General features: G+C 45.9%; 1 protein-coding gene across 2 annotated transcripts in view; it reads left to right on the top strand.

Annotated features, from left to right (window-relative positions):
• CNOT6L (CCR4-NOT transcription complex subunit 6 like) overlaps nucleotides 1-19,110 on the top strand; it is a 931,406-nt gene that overhangs the window by 495,060 nt on the left and 417,236 nt on the right. For both annotated transcript variants that reach the window (XM_078676356.1, XM_078676357.1), the window contains one exon: nucleotides 18,944-19,101. In XM_078676356.1, coding sequence (XP_078532482.1) covers nucleotides 18,944-19,101 — 158 coding nt within the window. The remainder of the gene's footprint in view (nucleotides 1-18,943; nucleotides 19,102-19,110) is intronic.

The following is a 19,110-nucleotide window of genomic DNA, read 5'->3' as shown; positions in this document are numbered from 1 at the left end:
TACTGTCGTTATTTAGCTGTGGTAACATTACTTGACTCGTGAATAAAAAAGATTTAAATCATAACCATTAAATGATTATGAGACAAGTTCATGGATTTACATTAAGTGTCTCCTATTAGAGATCCTGCCCCAGTTGGGCTCTTACGATGATTGTTGATTATGCGAGTGTAGGAACTCTTATCACATTCACCTTTTAACACGGAAAACTGAATTTGTAGTTGCTCTAATCTGTGCAAGGACTGTAGCTTCAAGCTCTGTTAAAAAAAGTACTAGTGTTGCCAGGAGGATACTGCATATTGTAAGCTTTTGACACAGATGACTTCAACCCCCTCTGAGACATTATGTTCATTTCACCAGTGACATGGCAGTATCAGTTACATGTTCCTGTTTCAGAAATTTATCAGACAGCAACTGGACTTCTCTGCTTGCATTTTGTAAGCATTGTTCATCCTATACAGATTCTATCAAAGATGCAGCTTTTGACATTGGAAGGTCTTTGCAACCTTTTTGCTTGAAGACTGGCATGGCTCATGCGGCCTTCCCCATCCTTGCTTTTTTTTAGCTGTGTAATCCACTTCCCAAGTAGCTGGCAGTGAGGGTGTGCAGAATAGAAGAGCTAAGAAAAAAATCCTTTATTGGTGGTAGCAAAACTGTTCGTTGTGGTTCTCCACCTTTCAACACCCACCTGTGCTCCAGTGTTATGCGGCACAAAAAAATTATAAACTGATCTGGATTGTTTGACCCCTGAGAGGGGGCTGGTAGGAATAGATGTAAGTTTCATTGTTGATATGCCAATTTGTAAGCCGTTTAATATGCTAGGACTTCACTGCCTCATCAGGGCATCCATGAAGCGATACCGATGTCATTAGCCACTTAAGCCATTTCAGATGATGGCATAATCAAGTTAGTGAGAAAATGGCATGTCCTCCACGTTCATGTTAAGCATTTTAAACCTGTACATATACACGAGAATGCCCTGCCCCAGCCCATTGATGAAAAGATAGCACATAGCAAATGAATCTATTACTAAAACACAAACTGCAAAAACATTGTTTCAATTACGTAAAGCGGTTTCTTGCTGGTTCCGTTATCTTTTCTGTGGCGCCATTTGTTGCCTTTCTGGGCATAATTCTCGCTAAAGATATTTAATAATTTAATTATATTTGACCATTTACATAGTTCAAAAATAGGTGAAATGAACAAAGTGCTGTGCAAAGATTGAAGTAAAAGAGTATAGAGAAGAAGGACAAGGAAGAGGATGCAGGTTAGACAAGGTGGTTTCAGAAGAGGCAGTTATGTATTGCTTTGAGAAGGAGGGTCTTTGGTTCTTTCCTGAAGATGCAGGAGTGAAGAATCTCAACATGTTTGGTTTCTGTACACTAGGTCCCTAGAAAGAGATGTTGTGGCGTTCTGTCTGCACCGTATTATATTTTTTTGTCTGATAGATGATTACGTCGGTCCTGCGAGTGCTACAAATCCCGCCATCATAGTCTTGTTGCCACTGTAGGATGCATGATCAACTAGCACAAATAATCAAGAACTTATCTGCATGGGGCGTGGCTTCGCTTAGCTGCGGAATGGCCGCTTGCTAGAGCGGCTTCGCCGGCTGAGGCCGATTAATCCGACATTTATCCGTCCCCAACAAGTACAGTGGCGCAAAACTACAAGAATACTGTGGCCGGATATGTGACACCGCCTGCCTCCGAGTTTTAGTGTGCCTAACAACGATCTGGCGGAACTCCCACCAACATCGGGAAAGAGGCCTACCTTTGCTTTGGTGGAGCAGGAGCCGGGATGTTGGGTTGGAGGTACGGCGATCGCGGGAGCCAAATTGCCGGATTACTGCGGCCGGAAGTTCGGGCTGCCGGATGAGTGGAGACGTCGCGGAGGACCGGGGAGCCTAGAGACCCGACTGCTAAAGGTGGTGATGTCGGCTGGAACATCAGCGGTGCGGGCCGACTGCTCGCGCGGCACGGGGACACAGCGGGAAGTGCCGGGGCTGCCGATGGACGCGACTGCTACATGCGGGTGAGGAGAGAGGTTGGAGCTGGAGCTCGGGGGCAGCGATTATCAGATCTGCCCTGACGGCGGTGGAATTGTTGGAAAAGACACGGAAAGGTGAGGCGGTTCAGCGCGGAACGGCGCGACCGCCATTTTGAGTTGGGCACCTGGGGGCATTAGTCCAGTTGCATGGGCGCCAATTGTACGTGGATTCAATCAGACGAGGGCCCTCGAGAGCAGTGACAGCTAAGGGGCGTGGGAGCCCTTGGACTTGTGCAAAGACTCCGGTGACAGGCTCCAGTATCTTACAAAGTGGCACTGTCTGGGACAGCACAAGGGAGGCGTTCATTTTGGTTCCTGGGGAGCGTGTAGAAACGGCCATCCTCACCCCTCCACCTATATTTCAGAGCCATATCTGTACTGGAAGTTGTTGGTGAGTAGGAGGCGGCACCATATAGGCGGTCCTGTGTGAAAGACCAGTGACAAAGGTGGACCATGGTTAAAAGTGCTAAGGCTTTCAAAGTGAAACATCTCGTAAGCACAAACATAATTGTGTAGCCAGAGACGAGAGCCGTGCTGGTGCGAGCTGGCAGCGTAGCTAATTGAGGTGCCCAGGGGCAGTGAATCCGCAGTCGTTGCAGACACCTTAAAGGCCCTGGAGGTGCATGGTGGAAATAAGGGCGTGAGCTCAGTATAGGGATTGTGAAAGTTAATATCCCATCGCATGGTGCCATAGGTGACCGGTGGCACTTTGTATTGTTCAAGCACAATCAGATACACAGAAGAGAAGATTATAATAGTGCCAGCGCTGCTTGGCCCATAGTCTAAAGTACGAACTCTGTGGGCCGGAGGTGCTGAAATGGGGAAGCCAGAAACTAGACAGCCGAAAATTACCTTCGACAAAAAATCCAACAAATCCACGGATGCCGATGTGGACCGTCAGCACCAGACTGGAGATAACGCAGTGGCCGCACCACCTGAGGATGATATTCGTTCCATGTTTAGGGAACTGAAAACCAGTCTACAGGGGATAGATACGAAAATGGACTCGTTGGCAGAAAGATTAGACCGAATCACCCAACGAGTAGAAAAACATGATGGCCGCTTGAACGTTATGGAGACGAGAATCACGGAAACGGAAGAGGGTCAAACAGAAATGGACAGAAAGCTGCGTGGTATGGACGGAGTTTTGCAGCTCATTAAACAGAAGAATGAGGATTTGGAGGCGAGATTGAGGAGAAATAACGTTCGCATTACGGGAGTCGCAGAATCCACGGATATTCAGAACATGGAAAAATACATAGAAGAAATGATGCGGGACCTGTTTGGGTCGGGACTATCGTCCATGTTCCTGATTGAACATGCGCATCGTACTTTGGGCCCTAGACCTAAGCCGGGAGCACCGGCAAGACCCATCCTGGCACAAGTGTTGAACTACAGAGACAGGGATATGATTCTTCGGCTTGTCAGGGAGAAGGGAGATATCCAATACAAAGGAAACAATATAGCGCTGTATCCGGACTTCATGCTCCAGGTACAGGCGGCTCGCCACGAGTTCCTTCCTGCAAAGAAAATATTTCAGCAGATTGGGACCAGATATGTGTTGATCTACCCGGCCAAGTTGAGAATCCAGGGCCATGGGAAGCCCACCTTCTTCACGGACGTGAAGGCGGCCCTTGCATATGCCAAACAGATGGCGAAAGAACATAAGCAGCTGGCTCCACAAATTGATTCTCAATCGGATAGGCCTGTGAGCGATAATGACTGAAGCAACGCGACGAATTGCAGAAGGCGCAGATAAGTGTAAATGTGTTGAATGTGCTCTGTTCAGATATGAGTGTACTATGTGTTAAAGTTAATATTATATGTTCTTCAGTTCGGCATTTCCCCTCTACTGTTGGGATAGGCTGTGTTATATGGTCGGTTATGTAGATGCATTTTGAACAAGGTACTTGAAGGTATTACATGGTATGGCCTCGGCCACCCTACCAAGAGTGTGGGGAAGTATGCTGGCGACCTCGCGTGCCCTATGGGATGATTCCCTTTTGCTTGTTTTTGGGGACTGAAGGTTTTGGTCAGGGAGGGTCAGGGGAGGATGGGACTCAACCTAATTGGGGGGTTGGAGTGGAAGGTGGGGGGGGAAGGGAGATGTTTGTTACAGTTATTATTGCCATGTCACATGTTTTTGTCACATTGTTGCCTATACCGGGTCCGCCTTCTTACGCGGCAGCGGTTTATTTAGGACTGTCTGATGCTATGCAACCACACACTATTTGTTTGTATATCAGGTTACATTTAATTCTGGATGCTGACGATGTGTGTAATTTTGTGGTTCATAACTAGTAGCTATGACTACTGATAAGTGTATTTTGTGGAACATAAGAGGCCTAAATGACCGAAGGAAAGCTAGACTTGTTCACTCCTATCTGAGTAGGCACGGGGTGGATATATGTTTGTTACAAGAAACTCCTCTTGCTTCACCAGCCACAAACACACTTAAGCATGCAAGATGGGGTGTAGTAGTGGAGGCTACTTATTCTAATTACTCCAGAGGGGTAGTAATTTTAATACGCAAAGGATTGCCATGCAAGAGACATATGGTGCTCGATAAGGAGGGTAGATATATATTGCTCCAGGGCACACTGTTTAACACACTGGCAGTGATTGTAAATACTTATGGTCCCAATACGGAATTTTTTTCAAACAGTGTGGCATGGGATTCAATCATTGGGAAGAGTTGCGATACTTTGGGGGGGGACTTCAATGTTGTTCTGTCGCCTGCTGCTGACCGGCGGGTTGCGGATCGTGAACACCATCCTAGGGCTGCTGAAATGTTATTGGATATTAAAGATGATTTACAATTGGTGGATACATGGAGAACATTACACCCGACAGCTAGGGAGGGAACTTGCGTGACACACCACCGGAATGCATGGTCAAGATTGGATTACTGGTTGACATCTCGGGATTTGCATGCATGGGTCTTAGAGGCTTCACATTACCCGCGCACTTTTTCTGACCACTCGCCTGTCTTATTGACACTATAGGTTCCACTACCTTATATACAGCCGTTCAGCTGGAGTTTCTGTCACGATCCTTGTTGGATTTGGTCTTTCAGGAAGAGCTTAGAGAGAAAATTGTCAATTTTTTTTAGCTGAACGAGGGTACAGTGGATTCTCCTGGTACATTATGGGAGGCCTTTAAAGTGGTTGCTAGGGGGAATTGTATGGCACTGAAGACAGAAGTGATGAGGGATATACGCAATACCCTTCAAAATTTGAAAATGACATTGCACAATTAGAATCAACCATTGCACAATTAGAATCAACCATCCGTGATAACCCGTCCCCAGTATTTATGGCTGAGTTGAGGTCCAAGTTTTTTGAAAACATAGTTTATTGGAGTTTATACTGACATACAATATACTACAATTATCACATCATCCATATCCGTTAAACATGTCCCTAATTTAACACTAATTCCCCCTTAAGCCCTCCCCCCCCTTATTCTCGATGGTGTGGGTATGTCCAGACTTCTATATCTTAGCATATTACCAGCTGCACAGAAAGCTTTGCACATCAGTTTTGTAGTTTGATGATCACCTGTACGATTATCATTCATTCGTCTTCTTCCTCCAACTGGGAGTCTCGCAAGGCCTGAGTCAGGGCCTCCCAAGCTCTCGCCATCTCTAAAGCCTTATCATTATCAGCGCGTTTAGCATGCCGAAGCCGGACCACACTCTCACACTCTGCCCATTTACAGAACTCCATACGCCAGCGCTGAGTTGAGGTCCAAGTTAACGAAATTTCAAGAGGAGGCAGTGCGAGAAACGGCATTTATGCAAAAATATACTCAGGCCCGTAGATATGGGGAGGGTTATCGAGCTGGAAGAACTCTTTCTAACATGCTCCATCCTCCTAGGGGATCGGAATTTATCACCGAACTGCACACTGAAGATGGGGAAATATCCAGGACACCGCAGGCGATTCTACAGACCATGAGTCACTTTTAAATCACTATACACCTCTCCTGTCAACCCATCGCAGTCTGACATTTCCGACTATTTAGACACAGTGGCTTTGGCATGGTTTAATGATGGGGCGAGACAATACATGGAGCTACCCATCACGGTTGAGGATGCGAAACAAGTGATTTCGGGAATGCCTGCGGAGAAAGCCCCGGGGGCGGATGGCCTGACATCGGCCTTTTATAAGGAATATGTTGACATTGTTGCCCCCCGTCTGTTACAGGTATTTCAAAAGGCGATGGAGACAGGTGAGCTTCCCACCACTCTTAGCCCCTTCGCTGCTAGGCCTTTTCCCCTCCTGTGCTAAGCCAGTTTTTGGCGATTTGGGTCAGTGTGCGCTTAAGCCCCTGTAACTTTTTGACCACATAAGGTATCCACGCCAAATTTGCATCCTTTTCTTCCAACATCATGGGGATTCTAAAGATACCCAGGGTTTGTGGATTCCCATGGAGGGGTCCCAGAAATTAAGCAAAATACAGTAACGTTTTTTTTGTTCAGAAAAATGGGAAAAACAGGCTGCAAATGAAAGCCTCTGGGTTTTTCCCTGCAAATGTTATCAAAAAAGGGTTTGTGGGGCTGAAATCACCATTTTCTCAGCTTTTAGGGAATGACAGTCTTTTGTCAGAGAACCAACATTTTTCACACAGTTTTGCATTTTTCTGGGACATAGCCTATTTTTGCTATTTTTAGTGCTTTCAACCTCCTTCCAGTTACTGGTAGAAATGAGTTTGAAAGCAATAAAGGATCCTGGAAAGCTATACATATTCGAAAAGTAGACAAAATTCTGAATTCAGAAAGGGGTCATTTGTCTAAATCCATGAAGGTTTCTTTGTAGAAACTAACAGTTAAATATTGGAATAATTGGACATTAGTTGAAAAAATCAGCCTTTTGTCTCAACGTTTTCACCTGTAACTTCTTGTAATTTAGACAGCTCTTTGAAAGCAATATACTGTTACATCCGTTGGACCTACCTGGTGTGGGGATATATAGGACTAGTAGTTTTACCAAGAACCCGACGAACCCAGAGCCAAAAACTAAGCAGCAACTTGCAATGGTATTTTATTGTTTACCGGTATAGAGCACTTATTCTTGGAAAATGTATACATGGAAAAATGAGTATGAAAGAGACCTATGTATTTCTGAATTGGGTACAAATTATAGAGTTTAGAAACAGTATATATGTGCACATTTTCAAAATTGGGAATACTCATACTAGCATGAGAATTATTGGTCATTTTTCAAAATGATTTTTTTTTCACAATGTCTTTCATTGGGAAGGGAGAAATGCATGAAAACTCAATAGGTAATAACAGTTGATTTACAAATCTAAATTACCCTAAGTCTCCCGATAAAAACGGTACCTCACTTGTGTGGGTCGACCTTGTACCTGCGACAGGAAACGGCGCAAAATGCAACATGGTCACACCTCAATTTTGCAGTTAAAAATTGACCCTTTTTTGGCAAAGTGCCTAGCTGTAGTTTTTGCACCCTAGCTCTGCCGGCACCTAGGGAAACCTAGCAAACCTATACATTTTTGAAAACTAGACACCGAGGGGAATTCAAGATGGGGTGACTGCCTCCCACCAGGTTCTGTTACCCAGAATCCCTTGCAAACCTAAACAATTGAGGAAAAAAACGCATTTTCCTCACATTTCTGTGGTGGAAAGTTCTGGAATCTGCGTGGATCAACAAATTTCCACCCACCCAGCGTTTCCCCAGGTCTCCCGAAAAAAATGGTACCTGACTTGCCTGGGTCTGCCTAGTGCCTGCGACAGGAAACAGCGCAAAACGCAACGTGGTCGCACCTCAATTTCGCAGTGAAAACTGGCCCTTTTTTGGCAAAGTGTCTACCTTTTGTTTTTGAACCATAGCTCTGCCGGCACCTAGGGAAACCTAGCAAACCTATACATTTTCTAAAACTAGACACCCAGGGGAATTCAGGATGGGGTGACTCGACTGCCTCCCACCAGGTTCTGTTACCCAGAATCTCTTGCAAACCTAAAAAATTTGGAAAATAAATGCATTTTCCTCACATTTCTGTGGTCGAAAGTTCTGGAATCTGCGTGGATCAACACATTTCCACCCACCCAGTGTTCCCCCAGGTCTCCCCCAAAGAATGGTACCTCACTTGCGTGGGTAGGCATAGTGGCTGCAACAGGAAAAGGCCCAAATCGTACGGTGGAGACTTAAAAATAACCTATAGCAAAACTACCTTATTGTTGTGGGGGACACCTGAGTTTTTGGCCCGGGGCTTGGCGGCAACCTTGGGAAACTACCAAACCCAAACAGTTCTGAAAACTAGACACCCGGGGGAGTCCAGGGAGGTATGGCATGCGTGGTAGTTTCCCTAGTTTGCCGCCGAGCCCCGGGCCAAAAACTCAGGTGCCCCCCCCCCCCAAAACAAGGTAGTTTTGTTATAGTTAATATTTAAGTCTCCACCTTACAATTTGGGCCTTTTCCTGTTGCAGCCACTATGCCTACCCACACAAGTGAGGTACCATATTTATCGGTAGACCTGAGGGAACGCTGGGTGGGAGGAAATTTGAGGATCCACACAGATTCCACAACTTTACCACACACAAATGTGAGAAAAATGCTTTTTTTGGGCCAAATTTTAGCTTTGCAGTGGATTCTGGGTAGGAGAATGTTGAGGAACCCACGCAAGCCATACCTCGCAGGAGTCCCCCGGGTGTCTAGTTTCCAGAAATGTATGTTTGAGGTAGGTTTCCCTACATGGCCGCCGAGCCCCGGGCCAAAAACTCATGGGAACCCCCTTGCAAAACCAGATTGCTTTGTGATAGGTAATTTTGATGTTGCCTCATTAGGTTTTGGTCCCTTGCCTGTTGCGGATCCTTGATTCACCCACGCAAGTGAGGTACAATTTTTATCGGGAGACCTGGGGGAACGCTGGGTGGGTGGAAATTTGTGTGAGCCCAGTGATGCCACACTTTTACACACAAAAATGTTTGAAAAACACATTTTTGTCAGCTACATTTAAAATTTGCTAGGGAATCTGAGAAAAGGTACGTTGGAGGATCCATGCAAGCCATACCCCCTTGAAAGCCCCCGGGTGTCTACTTTCCAAAAATGTGTGGGTTTGCTAGGTTTCCCTAGATGGCAACCGAGGAAGGAGTGAAAAACCCATGTGACCCCCGTAGCTAAACCAATTAGTTTTGACAAAACTAGTTGTTTACTTGTGCAGCGTGACAATTTGGGCGCAATATTGCAAGGAAAATATGATGGACATTGTGAGGTTTGCAGGATATTGTGGATAAAATTAATTGTTAGATTTCACCAGAGAGACATCACCATGTAGTCCCATGGGTTTTCAACAATATCTGCAATTGGCAGGCGGAATGTACACCTTGGCAGAGAGACTAAAAAAAACAAGATCCCTGCACAGCCATCTATTCCTCAAACACACACACATACTGGTTGGATTTGGCACGAGGGCGAGTGATGGGTCAGTGTATATAATTTTATTAACAAGAGATTTCACAAAAATGAAATGCACTGTCAATTACATGGACAAAAAAACTGAACTCGCAGCTCGTGAGCTGTAAAGCCACTTCAAGGCACCAACCGCTTTACAGGCCATTCACACACCTTTTATACTTGACACACAGAAGACCATTCACACCACCAGGCACAAAAGCAACACATCACAACATTTACAAAAAAAGTGACAAGGTGCGTCCTGCTTCAAAAACAAACAAAAAAAAAACTACACAGACATCAAGTTTTCAAATACACACACAACACATACTGGTTGGATTTGGCACGAGAGTGAGTGATGGTTCAGTATATACCATTGTATTAGCGTGTGATTTCACAAAAAATGAAATACACTGTTAATAATGGAAAGGACGAGAAACTGAACCATTGACTCACAGCTCGTGAGCTGTAAAGCCACGACAAGGCACCAACCTCTTTACAGGCCATTCATACAACTTTCATACATGTGACACATACAAAACATTCACACAGCCAGCCGCGGACCAATCACATTACTACACTTCCACCAGCAGACAACGCCAATCATGGGCCCATCACTTTCTCACGCCCACATTCCTGACACAGCAACTACACAAACTCATGGATTACATGGAGTGGCGCTCAGCTAGCACTGTGTGTAGTAATCAGCATTAAGTCACTTCCCACACACCGCCAGCCAAGCACCAGTCCACGCACACCACCAGCCAAGCACCAGACCACACACACCACCAGTCAAGCACCAGACCACTCACACCGCCAGCCAAGCACCAGTCCACACACACACCGCCAGGAAAGCACCAATCCACAGACACCGCCAGCCAAGCACCAGTCCAGGCACACCACCAGCCAAGCACCAATCCAAACACACCACCAGGCAAGCGCAAGACCACGCACACCGCCAACCAATCACCAGACCACGCACACCGCCAGCCAAGCACCAGTCTACACACACCGCCAGGACAGCACTACTCCACACACACCGCCAGCCAAGCACCAGTCCAGGCACACCACCAGCCAAGCACCAACCCAAACACACCACCAGGCAAGCGCAAGACCACGCACACCGCCAGCCAAGCACCAGTCCTCACACACCGCCAGGACAGCACCACTCCACACACACTGCCAGCCAAGCACCAGTCCACAGACACCGCCAGCCAAGCACCAAACCATGCACACCGTCAGACAATGGACACTACACGCAAACCAACATCATACTTTAGTTTTTTTTCAATACAAATAAAAAACAAAAACAAATTGCAAATTGATACAAATCTACTAACACAACAACTAAATCTAAATACACTACACAAATGCCAACTTTGAAACTGAACAATAAGTTTTAAAGAATAGAGACCAGCCAGTTCACTTTACCACTCATGGATGCTCCCAAAAATTCTTTTGCGTGTGGTACATTCTAAAACAAGCAGGTACACACAGCCCAGGGTTAGAAGGACAGTCGGGGCAGTACATACGAACCTCCTTCCGCAAACCTCTTCGCCAACAGACTCTACATCTCTGACTGGGAATGTCTTTTGAGGTTGTAGGAGCAATTTGATCAGGAAAGTGGCGATCTTTCAATCTGGCAACATCCTCCACCACTCCAACTCTAGGAACACTTACCTGTTCCACTAAAACAAGGCTGCCTATTACAGACTCCTGAAACTTTACAAAAGTCATCTTTGACTGAGGACAAGATTGCTGGAACACAACAAAAGCATTAAAGGTTGCCAAGTGGAAAAGATGGATAGCCAACTTCTTGTACCAAATGTAAGCCTTACGAAGAGCAGCATACGGTTCCAACCTCTGATCTACTCTATCAACACCACCCATGTGCCTATTATAGTCTAAAATGCACAAAGGTTTGCGCGCTTCTGCAACCTGACCCCAAACAGTCACCGGTTCAGTGCTTTCATCATGTATGGAAGTCAACATGTAGACATCTCTCCTGTCTGAAAACTTCACAGCTAAAAGCTCCTCACAACGCAATGCACTGCACTGTCCCCGAGCAAGCTTTTGACAAACAAGTTCTTTTGGGAAACCTTTACGGTTAGAGCGGATAGTGCCACAAGCAACAGTGTCCACTTTGGCCAATTATCTGAACAACCGCACACCAGTGTAGAAGTTATCTACATATAAATGATGGCCTTTGTTAAAAAATGCTCGACCAAATTCCCACACAATTTTCTCAGTCACTCCAAAAGTCGACGGACAACCAGGGGGGTTAATCCTGGATTCCTTACCGGTGTACACCCTGAAATTAGAGACATATCCAGTCCGACTGTCACACACCATATAAAGCTTAATTCCATAGCGTGCCCTCTTAGTTGGAATGTATTGCCTAAATGCCAAGCGGCCCTTGAACAACACCAAAGACTCATCCACTGCAATTTCTTTCCCAGGAGCAAAGATCTCAGTAAATCGATCAACAAAATGATCAATGACAGGCCGAATCTTGAAAAGACGGTCACAATCAGAGTGATCTCGTGGCAAAGCTAAACCATTGTCAACAAAATGCATCATCCGAAGCAGAAGCAAATACCTATCACGACTCATGACTGCCGGAAATATAGCTGTTGCCATCAAGGGACTAGTAGACCAATATGAAGCCATTGATGGTTTCCTAAGCAAACCCATCAAAAAAGTTAAACCCAAAACTTTTTCATCTCCTCCAAATTTGTGGGAGTCCACCGGGTAGCTCTAGCGTGGGGCTTGAGGCTGGCACTGTTCTCCCTCAAAAACTGCTCTGCATACAAATTAGTCTGCTCTACAATCTCTGCCAAAAACACATCATCCATAAACAACTTGAAAAAATCAATTGGCAAAAAGTTTTCAGTGTTCACCCTACACCCTGGAACACCAGTAAATTCAGGCAATGCCGGCTGCACCATGCCTGGGGCAACCCAGAGGTCAGAACTTTCAACGACAAGTCTTGCAGCCTCAGGCTGCTGCCCAGCTGCCTCTTGTCTCACTACACCAACTGGAAGTCTAACAGCCCATATGCCTCTTGCCGCACTACCGGCACAGCAATGTCCTCCTCTAACACAGACACTTCATCCACACCAAAAGTAGCTTCATCAGCACTCAGAGTATCTTCATCATCAGACGATGCCATGTGGAGAGATAACTCACTACCAGAATCTTCACCTCCCATCTCTGCCTCAGAATCAGAGTCAGTCTCAGCACCATGGTCAGAGGAAGAATCAAAAAGCATTCCAACAACTTGCTGAGCGGTAATCCGGCGGCTAGCCATTATCCTCACTAAGAACGGAGACTGCACAAACAACTCAACAACCAACACTGTGCAAAGTAGGTAAAAAAATGTAAGCCTTTATCACAAAGATCTATAAACTGAATAACTATACAATTCACTTACAAAATACAGCCACACTCACCAGCACCTACTCTGCAAAGACACAGCAAATAGTCAACGATATCCCACTAGAAAGAAGAAAAAACCCATAAATGTACAGAAAAAAATACACAAGCAATAATGCAAAACATGTTTTACAATCACAAGAAACAGAACATACTGGTATTATTACACACTTTGCAAAAAACACATTTACATTGAAATAGTACAAAAAAGGTCTCTTACCAAACACATGCAACTACACAAACAGCAGTACCACCAGTTACAAAACCGCACACTCCAACAGTCTAAAGAGCAAAAGCCTAGAACAAGAACAAAAAAGGGGAAATTAAAACATTACACTTTACAAGAAAAACAATACACATTATAACAAGCTATGTCACAGGCTATGTCACTACACAAATGGGGGCAGAAAGGCTGATTACACATAAACAAATATATATCCCCTGGAAGCAAGCACAATATTTATTTTCAAATTGGGCCCCCAGGAAGCGACCCTTGCCCAAGGGGTCGCTTCCATTTAAAAATAAAAGAATTCCCAGATGTCTAGTGGGGTTTTCTTCCCCTCCTGGGGGCAGAAAGGCCAAATTAAAAAACCAATCTGCCCCCAGAGGGGGCAGAATATACTTTAAAAAAAAATGTGGACCCAAGGAAGCGACCCTTGCCCAAGGGGTCGCTTCCAATTTTACTAAAACAAAAATCCCTGGCTAGTGGGCCTTTCTACCCCCCCTGGGTTCAGAATCGGCCAACAAAAACGGCCGATCTGTCCCTAGGGAGGGCAGAAAAGTCTGAAAAAAAATGTGCCCCCTTAGGAAGGGACCCTTGCCCAAGGGGTCCCTTCCAATTTTAATAAAAACAAATTCCCTGGCTGTAGTGGGCTTTTCACCCCCCCCCCCCCCCCCCGGGTTCAGAATCAGCCAAAAAAACGGGCAATCTGTCCCCAGGGAGGGCAGAAAAGTCTGAAAAAAATGTGCCCCCTTAGGAAGCGACCCTTGCCCAAGGGGTCGCTTCCAATTTTTAATAAATTGAAAATCCCTGGCTCCAGTGGGCTTTTCTGTCCCCCTGGGTGCAGATCGGCCACAAAAATGGCCGATCTGCCCCAGGGGGGGCAGAAAAGTCTGAAAATGTATTTGCCCCTCGAAGGAAGCGACCCTTGCCCAAGGGGTCGCTTCCGATTTTGAAATAATTGAAAATCCCTGGCTCTAGTGGGCTTTTCTGCCCCCCCTGGGTGCAGATCGGGCAAAAAACGGCCGATCTGCCCCAGGGGGGGGGCAGAAAAGTCTGAAAATGTATTTGCCCCTCGAAGGAAGCGACCCTTGCCCAAGGGGTCGCTTCCGATTTTGAAATACTTGAAAATCCCTGGCTCTAGTGGGCTTTTCTACCCCCCTGGGTGCAGATCGGCCAAAAAAACGGCCGATCTGCCCCAGGGGGGGCAGAAAAGTCTGAAAATTAATTTGCCCCCCTAAGGAAGCGACCCTTGCCCAAGGGGTCGCTTCCTGCACACAATATAAAGAAAAACAAACTCCCTGGTGTCTAGTGGGGCATTCCTGGTGCACGATTGCGACGCTGTGCGCGATCTTGCACCAGGAATGCCCTGCATTGGGACATCAGGGGAGAGGAAACACTATTTCCTCCCCTCCCGGATGCCTCAAGGCACTGAACAACAGCCCCCCCACCTCACCGGAGGCCAAAACCTACCTCCTCTCGCTGGACGCGCTGGAAAGAAATGGCTTCCAGCGTGTCCAGCCCTTCCTGAGTGACGTCGGCGCGCGCTGTGCGCGCTGACTTCATCAGGCAGTGTGGGGGGGGGCCCGGGGGTGGCAGCGGAAACTCTTGCGCTGCCACCCCTGCTTAAGGCACATTGATCGATGCCCCGGGAAGGGGGGGGCACCAGCGCTCCCCCCGGGGGCTTTGCTGATGACGGAGCGGTTCCATCATCAGCACAGCCCAACCGATGCAGATGACGGAACTGCTCCGTCATCAGCATGGAAGGGGTTAGAGAAGCCACAATCATCACGTTATTAAAACCGGATAAGGATCCCACCAAGCCGGATTCATATCGTCCGCTCTCATTGATTAACTTGGACGCTAAAATATATGCCACTCTCCTTGCCGGTAGGTTGAGGCCCATGCTCCCACAGATAGTGCTATCGGACCAGTCAGGTTTTATACCAGGGAGGTCAACAGCTCATAATTGTAGGGTTATATTCGGTCTATTACATTACTTGCCACCCCAAGTACAGGCAGTAGCGGCTCTGCTCGACGCTACAAAAGCGTTCGATTCATTGGAATGGAAGTTTCTGTTCGCCTTATTCACCAGGATGGGTCTGAGCCCCATTTTCATCAAACAGATTCAGGTAATATACACTACCCCGGGCTAGAGTAAAGGTAAATGGACAAATATCAGATTTGTTTGCCATTATGAGAGGTACACGACAGGGCTGCCCTCTATCGCCCCTGCTGTTCGCCCTTGCTACCGAGCTGCTAGCGGCTAGACTAAGACAACACCATACTCAGGGTAGTATAGGATTTACATCCAGGGGGCTGTTGATATCCATGTATGCGGACGATATGACGATTTATCTAGTTAATCCAAAGGATAATTTTGATACTGTCATGAGAAAATTAATACGCTATGGGGGGTTAACGGGATTCAGATAAATTAGGCAAAATCAGTGTTGATGCCTCTCACGGACACCACTGAGCAATGCGATACGGAGTTCCCCATCCAATGGGCAACATAGGCTACACGATATCTGGGGATATGGATCAGTCGGTCTACACAGGAGATATGGTTGTCAAATTATGGGAGAGTAGTGGACTGGTTAGAAGGGAGGGTGCAGAGATGGAGGCAACTCCCCTTGTCCCTTACGGGCCGCATTGCAATAACCAAGATGGTGACCTTCCACAAACTGTTATACATGTTTATCAATATACCTATGCCCCTAAATACTCACTTTTTTAAATGCTTGTGTGCGATTCTTCTGGAGTTGGTATGGGCGGGTAGACAGCCTGGGGTGTCTTGGAATTTGTTGACACTGATGTTTTTTCAGGGAGGGCTGGCGGCCCTAGATATAGAATTATATGCTTATAGTTCGCAAGCACAGTATCTTCATTATTGGCAACGCCCAACACCTTATCAGCCACATGTGACCATAGAAATTGATAGGACTGCACCCACCCCCTTGGAGGTAGCGGTGTATCATCCTTATAAGCCACAGCATTCAGAGATTAACACGGTGGAAACATTTGAATGGGCCTGGACTCACATTGCGAAGAGAGCAGGCCGCAAGGAACTGTTTGCTCCGCCATGCCGTTGGGGGGGAACCCACTCCTGGGGCCATTGATGGACAGGGCAACCACTGAAAGAGCTAGGAAACATAATTTAGTAACGGGTCGTGATCCAGATGATACTTTTCTTACTCTACAGATGATTTGTGACCCGCTCCCTTCTACAGCCTCAGACATGTTATTATATTATCAGTTAAGAGCGGCATGTCGGGCACGCAATGCAGGGTTTCCGGCTGCTCCGGAACCACTTCCGGCCCTGGAAAATATACTGTCAAACAAATCCTCGAGTAAGTTAATTACGAGGATATATAATGAAACACAAGAAATGTCCCCCATAATCGCTAAAACATCTAGGGCGGATTGGGAGATGAAGTTGGAGATCCCAATCACTGACAATCAATGGCATTTTTGCTGCACACAGTTGGACCAACTCTCGCCTAATTATAGGTTACGCCTTATACATTTCAATTTTTTGCATAAGGTATATCGGACACCACTACAATTAAATCGCATTGGGTTTGCGAACAGACTTGAATTGTTGGAGATGTGGGGAACCATACGCCACATTTGCTCATCTTTCCTGGTATTGCAGACCAATTGCGCAATACTGTATAGAGATTTTTAAGCACATTAGCAATATGGTTAATAGCGACTTGCCGACTAATCCCTTGATGGTACTATTGGCTGATGACACTCAGATTCTGATTTCCATCACAGAGAGTGTCTCAGCCTCAGCAGCAAATTTTAATAATTGCATGTAAGCGGTGGCTGCATGGATGGTGAAGAATTATCTTCGACTCAATGGGGATAAAACTGAGGTTATAATTTTTGGAGACAAGCCAGATATTTGGTCAGAGGCCTGGTGGCCTGTTTCTCTAGGAGCCTGCCCTGTGCCCTGTCTAAGTGCCAAGAACCTAGGCATTATTGTAGACTCCTCTTTGTCCTTAAAGTCACAAATAAATAGAACGGTTGCAACTTGTTTTGGGATGATAAGGACTCTTAGGAAGATCTTTTGTTTTCTCTCCCTTACAGCTCGGAAACAGGCAGTGGTCGCCCTTGTGGTATCCAGGCTGGATTACTGCAATGCACTTTATTTAGGAATAAAAAGGGACTCCTGCATCGTCTCCAACTGGTGCAGAATGCAGCGGCTAGGCTGGTGATGGGTCGTCCTAAATTTCATGCGGTTTCATCCACCATTAGGAGCCTTCATTGGCTCCCACTTGGGAGGAGAATTGTGTTTAAAGCCCTGTATCTGGTACACAAGGCCTTGCACAACAGGGGTGCTGAAGGCATTAATAAACTGTTTCACAGATATATCCCTTGCAAGAACCTGAGATCGGCTAGTAGGAATTGGGTAACAGTTTCTAGGTTTAGGAAAGCCAGATGGGGGGGAGGGCGTTCTCACTGTTGGGCGCCAACTTGTGGAATCGGCTCCCTGCCTCAATTTCCACTTTGGCATTACATCCTGCCTTTAGGAAATCCTTGAAGACCTGGCTCTTCTCTTGTTTCAGCCCTCATCTCCCATAATCTTTGTGTTTTAGTAACCTGTGAACTTTGATACACTGATCCTGTCTGCAGCGCCTTGATGCCTTCGGGCAAAGTTTGCGCTTTATAAGTTTTATATTCATTCATTCATTCATTCATTCATTGGGATTTGTGTTTGAGATTCCTAAACCTTCTCGAAAGCTAGTGGCCATATTGTTGCTGTTTGCGAAACGTCAAGTGGCAATCCACTGGGAAAAAAACAGACCGCCTGCTATAGCAGGGTGGGTCAATGCGGTCATATATTGCACAGACCAATTGTCAAACTACTGGGAGTTGATGCCAACGAGATCTAGACCCTTAGATATTTGGGGGCCATTCGTGAACTGGCTGGCTCAGAGGGGAGCGGACATAAGCACAGATCGGATTGATCGAGAATGAACTGTCATGATGTCTCCTGTACATGTGTGGGTATAGCTGATTATATTTAAATTGTAGTGTAGTCTTGTAGGACAATGGGAAATGGTTGGGTGGATGACTTTCATGGACTGTTAGGGGGGGTAGGGGCACAAGATGCACGTTTATTTAGTGACATGGCAAAGGTGGGGAGGGTAGTTATTGCTTCTTAGTAAGGTTAGTAGGTTCAAATTATCAAACTGCGTGATTTACACTGTATTGTTGCATACTGCTGGAGGGTACACATATTGAATCCTTTGATTTGCCTCTGGACCCCCGGGTTGTTGGCGAAACGGCTGTTTCATTAAGATTTATTTGAGTATTGTACTGCGGCCGGCCCCAGGGTTGTAGGCCAAATGCTGTGTAACGGTGTAAATTAAATCACAATAAATAAAAAAAAAAAATAAGAAATACTTATCTGCATTTGATCCAGTAAGCAAGGCCCAGGGTCAGAAACTCTAGAGTTTAATGCTTTGTAAGTATTACAGTGGACCTTTATAGTGATGACGTCAACTGGAAGGATAGGAACAAAAATGTGATGGGTGAAATGCTTGAATTAATCTCAGACATTGGTAACTAATAGCCCGGTGCCATTTTCCATCCCAGTCTATTTTTTTGCTAACTGAGCAATATTTACGACTTGTGTTACGTAGCTTGTAAAAACGTATTAAATGCCCGAATGTACTGTGGAAGTTTCTTTATTTCAGAGCTTCAAAAGAAAAAATGAAACCAGCATTTTATTGTCAACCTTTTAGAATCGATTGTTTCCCTTTCTGCATGTTCGAAATTTGATTATTTTTTCCCCTTTTCTCCCCTCTAGCGTCCTTTACTGTCATGTGCTACAACGTATTATGTGATAAATATGCCACCAGGCAGCTGTATGGATACTGCCCGTCCTGGGCGTTAAATTGGGAATACAGGAAAAAGGGGATCATGGAAGAAATAATCCATTGCGATGCAGAAATCATTAGCCTTCAGGTAATGCAC

Source organism: Lissotriton helveticus, chromosome 2_1 (assembly GCF_964261635.1).
Source record: "Lissotriton helveticus chromosome 2_1, aLisHel1.1, whole genome shotgun sequence".
Lineage (NCBI taxonomy): Eukaryota > Metazoa > Chordata > Amphibia > Caudata > Salamandridae > Lissotriton > Lissotriton helveticus.
This window is presented reverse-complemented; position numbering and strand designations above follow the sequence as displayed.